Source organism: Manacus vitellinus, unplaced genomic scaffold, assembly GCF_001715985.3.
Source record: "Manacus vitellinus isolate BGI_N305 unplaced genomic scaffold, ASM171598v3 scaffold_29_pilon, whole genome shotgun sequence".
NCBI classification, from domain to species: Eukaryota; Metazoa; Chordata; class Aves; order Passeriformes; family Pipridae; genus Manacus; species Manacus vitellinus.
Window position 1 is genome coordinate 2,543,302 of NW_021940207.1, and position 9,585 is coordinate 2,552,886.

Below are 9,585 nucleotides of genomic sequence, written 5' to 3' on the forward strand. Positions count from 1 at the left end.
CAGGGCGGCAGGGCTCCGCGGTGCCCTGTTTGGGGTGCTGTCTCCAGTTTGGGGTGTCACCCACAGTCCCCCCAGCGGTGCAGGAGCCCAACTGATCACTGACCCCCAGCGCAGGACTTTTGCACGCACCTCACCACCCCCCGCCAAACCCCCTCACCACTGGGGAAGGATGCCCACCCTGTGGGGGCTCCCAGAGGCACCGCCCGGGCACCCCTCACCCCCCCGCACTGCATGTCCCCGGCCCTCTGCCCCCAAGATAACGTATCTCCTCTGCCTGCAACCTTAGCCCCATGTTTACAACTTCTTTTCCTCCGGGGCCTCCCCACTGGCACCAGGATGCCCTGCTGTCCTGAGCTGCCCTCCTTCTCCGCTGTGCCCCCAGTCCCTCCACTGCCCACAGACATTACAGGCAAAGGTGCTCTTCTCTGGCCTCTGCTTGGGATGGTGCCCAAGGCAGATGGTACTTTGCCCCGGCAAAGCATTCAGAGAGGCAGCGACAGGAAGGTGGACAGAGAAGCAGAGACTGAGTGGCCACAGAGTTCCCATGCCCACAGCTGCCCAAGTATGCTGAGAGCCTGAGCCAGTTTCTGTGAGCAGGGCCAGCCCTGCTGAGCCTTGCCCACCTGGCATGGGAACACGGGGCAGTGTCAGGGCACTGCTGTGCTGTGCACCCTCTGTATTGCCTTTCCAAGCACCTAAATCCCTTGTCTGATGGTGCCTCTCAGTGCCCAACCCAAGCTGCCCCTTCCCCGCTGCTGTCAGGTGGCTGTGGGACACTGGCCCACCGTGGGAGCCCCAGCTGTGCCAGCATCTCCACAACCTTATTGGCCCTGTGGTCCTTCCCAGCAGGGCTGGGCTAAGGAGCAGTCGGGGGCAGGAGCAGGGGTGTGCAGGGGTGAGCTGTGGGAGTGCCTCTGCCCACTGCCAGCCCCAGACTGCCCCCCTCGGCGCCCTGGTCACGGTGAGTGAGCAGAGAGGCCAGCCCAGCTGGGCATCACGGGGTGGAGGAGCCTGCGGGCAGCGCGTGAGGGGAGAGGCACAGGCACGCTGGGCTGGCATCAGGACAGTCAGGCACAGCACCAGCAGACTTTGCCCTTCTTTTCTTCAGGCAGGGTAGCACCCGTGCCCAGAGTGCTCCGTAGTGCCCATCCCCATGGCCTCTGGGCTCAGTGAGGCTCATGAAATTGCCTGGGGCACATGGGTGAGGCTGCATGTGGGTTCCTGTCCCATAGCCTCACACCTGGATTTTGGGAGCTGCCTGGGCATGTGTTGGGCAGGAGGGGTGCCCAGCCTTGCCCAGTACATCTGTGCCACAACTAGCTTCTGCCAGCACCTGCCAGGAGGGTCAGGATCCAGCTGAAGCCTGGCATGGACTGGTCTGAGCCAGACAGCCCTGGGGACAGCTCTTGCTGCCCATGCCCACAGCCAAGCCATCACAGCCAGGCTGCAGAGTTGTGCACAGCCATGCCCAAAGAGCCCCATCCCAACCCCACGTCCTTATCCCCACTGGATTTCACCAGCCCTGGGCTGCTATGGCCATGGCCCTTGGGACCCCAGCCCTAAAGGTCTCCCCACGCCATGGCATCCCTCCCTGGGCTTCCCACACAGGGCAGGTGTCTGCGGGAACCCCTGGCATGCCAAGGGTGATGGAGTACATGTCAGCTCCCGTGCCCCCCACATGCCAGGCTGGAAGCAAAGGGCCCCTGGGGTGGGGGGATTAAGCTTGACAAACTGCCCTTGTTCCTTGTCGAGCTGCTCAGGGCGATTAGAGCCCGGCTAAGACGGGCAGCGTGACACACTCCCCGGCCTCTGCCTGCCCACTGCCAGCCCTGAGGAGCCCCCCACCCCCATCACCTTTAAATATCCCCCCCTACAGGAAATTTGAGGGAAAAGGTTGGCTGGCATTAGCCATGTGGAGGTGGGCACTGCTGCCAGGCAAGCTCAGTGCTATGGGACAGGGTGGCACGGGGACATGGCAGCACCAGATGCCAGTCCCTGCCCCAGGCACAGCATCACCCAGGCATAGTGGGCACCGCAGGCTGGCAATGCCCAGGGGGCTGTGGCACAGCCAGTGCCCAGAGCACAGGAGCCTGGGACTGACATAGCACCCTTGGCCCGTGCCCGTGTCCCCGAGTGCCCCCCGCCAGCCCCCCCCGTTGCCCGCTCTCTGCCCGCCCAGCACTGTGATTGTTCAGCTGCTTCGCGGCGGAGGCCGGAGTCCCGGGGCTGTTTGTGTTTCAAAAGGCCTTTGTGGAAAAATAACCCGAGCAGAGGAGGAGGAGGAGGAAGAAGGAGAGAGCCCACCACGGGCCTTCCTGGCCATGCCAGGGCTGTGGGCACAGCAGCTGTGGCTGCTCAGCTCTAGGCACCCCTGGGGGTCCCATGTCCTGCCTGTGGGGCATGGCATGGCATGCCCCATGCCTGCACGGGGCAGAAGGGTGGCAGAGGGTGACAGGTGGCAACAGGGTGGCACAGCCCCTTTGTTTTCATCCCTGTTGTTGCAAGTGGGGTTGGCTGCAAAGTGAGGCAGAGCGGGGAGCAAATCCCACCACCCTCAAACAAGCTAGACCGCCCAGGACTGGGCATCCCATCGCATGCCCCAACACCTGGGGGGCAGCGTGGCAGCCCCTGGCACAGTCCTAGGAGGTGGGAGCCAGTTTGGGGGCACTAAGCTTGGGGGTGCTCCCGTCTCGTCTGGGGCTGGCTGTGGGTCAGTAGTGGGGCTGGGGGAGGCGGGGGCTTGGCAAGAGGACAACACTCCTGGAGTGCTGGCCCATTTCATCTTCCAGAGCAAACAAGCTTCGCCCAAGGGGAGCCTTTGAAAGCAAGACCCCATGCACGGCCAGGGTCTTCCTCTGGCAGCCAATGCTGGATTTGGCCCCTCGAGGTGGCTGTGCTTTCCCCCCAGCACTTTTCCACAGGGCAAGGAGCCACTGAGCCCATGCTGAGCTGGAGTTTGGGGGAAAATCCATGCCAGGAGAGGGTCAGCAATGGAAATGAATGTACTCTCCTCTCCCCACCGACATCCCTACCCTCCCTCCCATTGCTGAGCACAACCCGGGTATTAGGCAGCAGAGAATCCGCCTGGCGCCGCTCTGGCTGCTTTCTGCTCCCTACCCAAGCGACCTGGGCAGGAGCGATGTCCCGTGAGAAGTGCATCTTCGCGCTGTCCCCACAGGGAGCTGGCACGTGCCAGCAGGCCAAGAGGCCGTGAATGGGACCCAGGCATCCAGGGCGGGCACTGCCACCATCAGCTGGGGCTGGGCTGCCCACGTGCCAAGCACAGTGCCCACCCGTGGTGTTGCCCCTCCACCGGGCGCCGGCACGGGCCATGCCGGGAAGGAGGGCGGCTGCGTCCTGGCTGGGCAGCCACGCGCTGCCCTGGCACAGCACGGCGGGTGGGCACGCCATCAGCATGGGGCTCACGTTGTCCCGACGTGGGAGCCTGGCAGGGCCTCTGCAGCCCTGAAGCCTCCCTTTGTGCCGAGCCAACCTCTGGCGCTTGGCATTCAGGTCGTGCCGGGGGGAGTGGAGGCGGAAACCAAGCAACCGAGTCCTTGGCAGTGCCCGCCAGTGCGGGACAAATGCCCCTGGCTCAGTGGGGAGGACGGGCACAAAGAGCTCCTGGCCTGCACAGGGGGCACTGCCAGGGTCACCCCCCTGCCAGGACCAGGCCACGTGCCACAGCCAGGCAGGATGCACCCAAGGAGCAGGGAAGGTGACCCCTATGTGGGAACAGAGCCACTTGTACCCCCTTTCTCCCTAATCTCCCTCCTCACAACCCAGGGACTGCCCTGGGCCTGATGCTGTGCCTCCCTCTTTTCTGGAACTGGGCGTACACCCTCTCTCCCACTGTCCTCCTGCCTCCCTGCTGCCAGCTGAGACCAGCCAGCTCATGTCACATGTGATCTGCTGAGGCTATCTCCAGGGGGGTATCCCAGCCCTGCTCTTAGCAATGTTGGGGTGTGGTGCCTGCAGGGCGCCAGCACAACCCCAGTATCAGCCCTCAGAGAGTCTCCTGGCCAAGCTGGCCATGCTCCCATCACTGGAGGCCCTTCCCCACCCTTCACCAGCCCAGCCTGGTGCCTGCAGGGCGCCAGCACAACCCCAGTATCAGCCCTCAGAGAGTCTCCTGGCCAAGCTGGCCATGCTCCCATCACTGGAGGCCCTTCCCCACCCTTCGCCAGCCCAGCCTGGTGCCTGGGGCACCTGGGCAGGGCCGGGGACTGGTACCAACGTTTCAGCTGCTTGCTTTGGGCACATGGGGAAAACGCCATCGATCCACACACACCTTATCCACCTGGCTCCTTCCCACACCCTGCCTGGCAGGCAGGCACTCCCACAGGCACCACCGCCCCTTTGCCTGGGGGTGCCATGGCTGCCTGTTTCCTCGCCTGGCACCTCCGGTGTTGGGAGGCCATGCCAGTGTGCCCACTGCTCCCTTGACTCAGTTTCCCCACTTGGGTGCAGGAGCTGGGGTGCCAGCCCCCCATAACACCCCTCTCTACTTCTTCTCTCCCAGATGTATGGACGTTACACTCAGGACTTGGGCACCTTTGCCAAGGATGAGGCAGCCCGGCTGCGGCTGCAGGAGGGGGACACCCCTCGGCCCCGCCGGCCCTCCGAGCTGCTGGAGTACACCCAGGGCCGGTGTGCCCCTTGTCGCGGTAAGGGTCACCAGGATAAGACACACAGCAGGTGGACACAGGTGGGCACAGCCCCACAGCAGCGCAGTCTGGACACAGTTGCCCACCCCGCCACAGTGGTGGGGCGGGTAGAGTTTTCTCTGGCTGTCATGGGACACCGGCGCCGAGGACAATGCCACCTGCCCGCCGGGCAGTGGGGACACAATGGCCTAAAATAGCCAGGCACGCCGCAGGGACTGGGGGCCCCCAGCCCCTCTGCCTGGGGCCGTGCCAGGGGGGCCGTGCTGGAGGGAGGTGCGTGCCTGGCAGTGCTGTGAGTGGCTGTGCACAGCCAGCTGGCTGTGATGGCTGGGCACAGGGGTGCTCCTGCACCGGATAGTACCAGCGGTGCTGGATTGGTGCTGCCAGTTGTGAGCATTTCTGTCGCTGCCAGCCTGGCCCCACCACCCTGGTGTGCCCACCCCTGAGGCACTCGGCCCTGAGCCTGCCTTTGTGTCTGCAGTCTGCGCCTTGCAGTGCCAGCGGTTCCTCATCTCCAAGGTGGGCGAGGACTGGGTCTTCCTCATCCTGCTGGGGCTGGTCATGGCACTGGTCAGCTGGGCCATGGACTTTGCCATTGCCACCTGCCTCCAAGGTAAGCGGGCACCAGTGGGCTCCTGGGGCCAGGGCAGGGCAGGGGGTGGCCATGCCTTGGGGCCATGCCATGTCCTGTGCCACCCGTGACCCACCTGGCCGGTTGTTCCCACAGCTCAGAAGTGGATGTATGGGGGCCTGGACACCAACGTGCTGCTGCAGTACATGGCCTGGGTCACCTACCCTACTGTGCTCATCACTTTCTCAGCCGGCTTCACCCAGATCCTTGCCCCCCAGGCCGTGGGTAAGGCACTGGGGGGCTGCCTGCACCCTAAAAGGGTGTCTACTCCCTGGGGCGGTGCACTGGGGGTCCTCCTAGGGGTCCTTGGGGTCTTTCTAGGGCTATGGGCTGGTATTCAGAGGGTCTCCTTGGGGGCTATGATTTGGTTGTCATCCTGAGCTATGGGGTTGGGGTCTTCCGAGGGGGATGAGGTTGTCTTCAGAGAGTCTCCTGTGAGTTAAGGGATGGATGTCCTCCTGGGCTATGAGGCAAGCAGTCTTGAGGGTCTTCCTAGGGCTAAGATCTGATCTTCAGGGTGTATCCTGGGGGCTATGAGATTGGGGTCCACATAGGGCTATGGCTTGAGCTGTCCCTACACTGTAATGGGGCTGCCAACTGTACTGTGGAGAGAGGTGTCTCTGGGGTCTCCCTGTAGCAGTGGGGTGTAGCAGAGCATTAAGGATTACCCCCCATAAATGTGGGGCAGAGTCTCCCCACTGTCCCCCACTTTATGGCTGTGGGTCAAGGCTGTCTCTATGGTGCCAGGCTCAGGCATCCCCGAGATGAAGACCATCCTGCGGGGCGTCGTGCTGAAGGAGTACCTCACCCTCAAGACCTTTGTGGCCAAGGTGATCGGGCTGACATGTGCCCTGGGCAGCGGCATGCCCCTGGGCAAGGAGGTGAGGGCAGTGCCTGAGGCAGGGTGGGCAGGGGGCCAGGAGGGGGGTGAGGCCACTGTCCTCATTCCCTCTGTTGTCCTCACAGGGTCCCTTTGTCCACATCGCCAGCATGTGTGCAGCCCTGCTCAGCCGCTTCCTCTCCCTCTTCGGGGGCTTCTACGAGGTGAGCAAGGCAGGCTGACCCCAGGAGGGCTTAAACCCGTGCCCCCCAGCAGGTTTGGCAGTGACAGAGGTACGGAGGTAGTGTCCACTCACCCCTGTCTCCCCTGCAGAATGAGGCAAGGAACATTGAAATGCTGGCAGCCGCCTGCGCCGTCGGTGTCGGCTGCTGTTTCGCCGCCCCCATTGGAGGTAGGGTCACCCTGGCCCCCCCACACTCCCCTCACCTCCCACATGGGCACCAGGGGCCACTTGGCAAGGCAAGCAGGACCCCCAGGACAGCTGGCATGGGAGAGGACAGTGCTTTTCAGCGGGGAGGAGGATGGGAGGAGTGGGCACCATCCTCCCAGAGGTGTAACATCTGCTCTTGTCCTCTCCCCTACTGCCCTGCACTCCAGGGAGCTCCCCACTCCAGTCCCGCTGAGCCCTACCCGTAGGTTGGTGATGTGTCTAACTCTTTCCTTGCCCTTTGCCTGCTGCACTGCCCCATCTGCCTCTCTGTCCATCTGTATGCACCCCACCCCACTCCAGTGCCACCCTTCATGTTGCTGCCCACACCCCTGTGCTACCCTCTCGCTCATGTAGACTGATGCTGTGCCATGTCCAGCTGGGACTGGCTGTGTGCTTTGCCAGGGAAACTCTTGAACTGCCCTATAGTGGGTCTGTGGGGCCAGCCAGACCTCCATGGGCTGTGCACAAGCATGGACTCGGGGTGGGAAGCATGCCAGGCACTGGGGGCCTGCCTGGATTTCGCCACCTCCCTTGTGCACTTACCCCCAATGCCAGGCGTCCTCTTCAGCATTGAGGTCACCTCCACCTTCTTCGCTGTCCGCAACTACTGGCGCGGCTTCTTAGCTGCCACCTTCAGTGCCTTCATCTTCCGTGTCCTCGCTGTCTGGAACAAGGATGAAGGTACCTCTGGCAGGGTGGGGGCACAGGGGTCCCCTACCCAGCCCTGCTGATCCACATCATCCCCCAGAGACAATCACGGCACTGTTCAAAACCCGCTTCCGTCTCGACTTCCCCTTCGACCTGCAGGAGCTGCCTGCCTTCGCTGTCATCGGGTGAGTGCAGCCATCCCAGCACCCATCCCATGGCTCTGGGGGTGGCAGTGGCAGTGCTGGTGGTGCTGGTGGTGGCAGCAGGACACATGGGCGCTCACCCCTTGGCTCTGCCCAGGATCGCCAGCGGCTTCGGGGGCGCGCTCTTCGTCTACCTCAACCGCAAAATCGTGCAGTTCATGCGTCGTCAGAAGACCATCAACCGCTTCCTCATGAAGAAGTAGGTGACCAGGGGTCCCTAGAAGTGGGGTGGTGCAGCTGAGGCTGCACCAAAGCCACTCCCTGCCCTGTGCCACCCTGCCAGGCGCCTGCTCTTCCCTGCCTTGGTGACACTGATCATCTCCACGCTGACCTTCCCACCTGGCTTTGGACAGTTCATGGCTGGCCAGGTACCCAATGTGGGGTGACACACTGGTCCCCACCTCAGGGCCACCAGCAGCCCTAGCTGACCCCTGCCCATTAACAGCTCACCCAGAAGGACACCCTGGTGACGCTCTTTGACAACCAGACGTGGGCCAAGCAGGGGCTCAGTGATGAGTTCGAATACTTGGGCATCCTGGAGGCCTGGCGCCATCCCCGCTCCAACGTCTTCGTCACCCTTGTTGTCTTTATCCTCATGAAGGTGGGTGGTTCCTGCTCCAGTCAGGCCCAAGGTACCACCAGGAATTTATGGGGAGGAGCTCCTGGATGCCACCAGGAAGGTGCTGGATGGTTGCCAGTGGCACCGGAAGCCACTGGGTGGCTGCTCCCAGAGGCCACCAAGGTGTTGGCTGGGTGGTGTTGACACACTATCAAAGACATCTTGGCTGGGAGCCACCAAGGTGCCACCTGGGCGGAGCTGGCAGGGTGCTCCTGACAGGAGCCCATGCCCATGGCAGGGTGTGGTGCCCATGTGCTGCTCCACAGCAGCCAGCTGCGGGTCACAGCAAGGGCAGGAGGCACTGCTGGGGCAGGGAGGACAACTAATGTCTATCTGCATCCCCCCCACAGTTCTGGATGTCAGCCCTGGCCACCACCATCCCAGTGCCCTGTGGAGCCTTCATGCCTGTCTTTGTCATTGGTGAGACCCTGTACCTTGTGTGGGCATGGCGGGAGGAGGGAGCCACTGCCAGCCCATACTGGGCACCTCAGGAGTCCTCAGGTGTTCCCTCCCCTGGGCAGAGGAGAGGGCATGAGGCTGGGTCAAGTGCCAGGAGAGCCCTGTGCCTGATCCCAGCCCCTCTCTGCGAGCAGGGGCAGCCTTCGGGCGCCTGGTGGGGGAGAGCATGGCAGCCTGGTTCCCTGATGGCATCCACACAGAGAGCAACACCTACCGCATTGTGCCAGGGGGCTACGCCGTGGTGGGTAAGCACTGGGCTGGAACGGGGACACCATGGTGGGCATCACCTGGAGATGCTCCAAAGGACCCGGTGGGTTCCCCAGGGCTGATGTGCTGACCTCAGGAATTGAGAGTGATACCACCACTGGGGATGTCCCTGGGAGGTCCCAAGGGCTCCAGGTGTGGCAGATGACCTAGAGGGGGGGGAAACCAGGGTGGGGACCCAGCCTGGCAGGCAACACCTGACAGCCACCCCTGTGTCTCCTGGGGGTGGCTGCAGGGGCGGCTGCACTGTCGGGTGCTGTCACCCACACGGTGTCCACGGCCGTCATCGTCTTCGAGCTGACGGGGCAGATCTCGCACATCCTGCCTGTCATGATTGCTGTCATCCTGGCCAATGCCGTGGCTCAGAGCCTCCAGCCCTCCCTCTACGACAGCATCATCCGCATCAAGAAGCTGCCCTACCTCCCTGAGCTGGGCTGGGGCCACCACGAGTGAGTGTCTGTCCCACGTCCCATCCCCAAGCCCCTCACCAGGCACAAGGGGAGGGGGTTGCATCACTCTGAGACCACCATTCCCCTCCCTGGCCAGGAAATACAACGTGCGGGTGGAAGACATCATGGTGCGGGACATCCGCTACGTCACCCTCAACTGCAGGTACCGGGACCTGCAGCAGGTCCTGCACAGCACCAAGATGAAGAACCTGCCGCTGGTGGAGTCAGCCGGTGAGACACAGGCAGCGGCTCTGCCGGTGCCCACCCCAACCATGGGACATGCCAGGTTGGTGGGTGGGTGGCAAAGGGGACATCAAAAGTCAGTGCTGCCCCTTGCTTCCTCTGGCAGAGTCCATGATCCTGCTGGGCTCCAT

The 9,585-nt window shown here is 63.1% G+C and overlaps 1 protein-coding gene across 1 annotated transcript in view; it reads left to right on the top strand.

Annotated features, from left to right (window-relative positions):
* Window positions 1-4,290: 4,290 nt before the first annotated feature.
* The window catches only part of CLCN2 (chloride voltage-gated channel 2), an 8,099-nt gene continuing 2,804 nt past the window's right edge, over window positions 4,291-9,585 (top strand). The window contains exons 1-16 of the mRNA XM_029960723.1: window positions 4,291-4,667; window positions 5,149-5,280; window positions 5,395-5,523; window positions 6,046-6,179; window positions 6,265-6,342; window positions 6,452-6,530; window positions 7,125-7,250; window positions 7,318-7,402; window positions 7,518-7,619; window positions 7,704-7,788; window positions 7,866-8,021; window positions 8,390-8,459; window positions 8,633-8,743; window positions 8,998-9,211; window positions 9,309-9,442; window positions 9,561-9,578. Of these exons, the coding sequence (XP_029816583.1) occupies window positions 4,523-4,667; window positions 5,149-5,280; window positions 5,395-5,523; window positions 6,046-6,179; window positions 6,265-6,342; window positions 6,452-6,530; window positions 7,125-7,250; window positions 7,318-7,402; window positions 7,518-7,619; window positions 7,704-7,788; window positions 7,866-8,021; window positions 8,390-8,459; window positions 8,633-8,743; window positions 8,998-9,211; window positions 9,309-9,442; window positions 9,561-9,578 (1,798 nt within the window). The 5' untranslated portion in view covers window positions 4,291-4,522. The remainder of the gene's footprint in view (window positions 4,668-5,148; window positions 5,281-5,394; window positions 5,524-6,045; window positions 6,180-6,264; window positions 6,343-6,451; window positions 6,531-7,124; window positions 7,251-7,317; window positions 7,403-7,517; window positions 7,620-7,703; window positions 7,789-7,865; window positions 8,022-8,389; window positions 8,460-8,632; window positions 8,744-8,997; window positions 9,212-9,308; window positions 9,443-9,560; window positions 9,579-9,585) is intronic.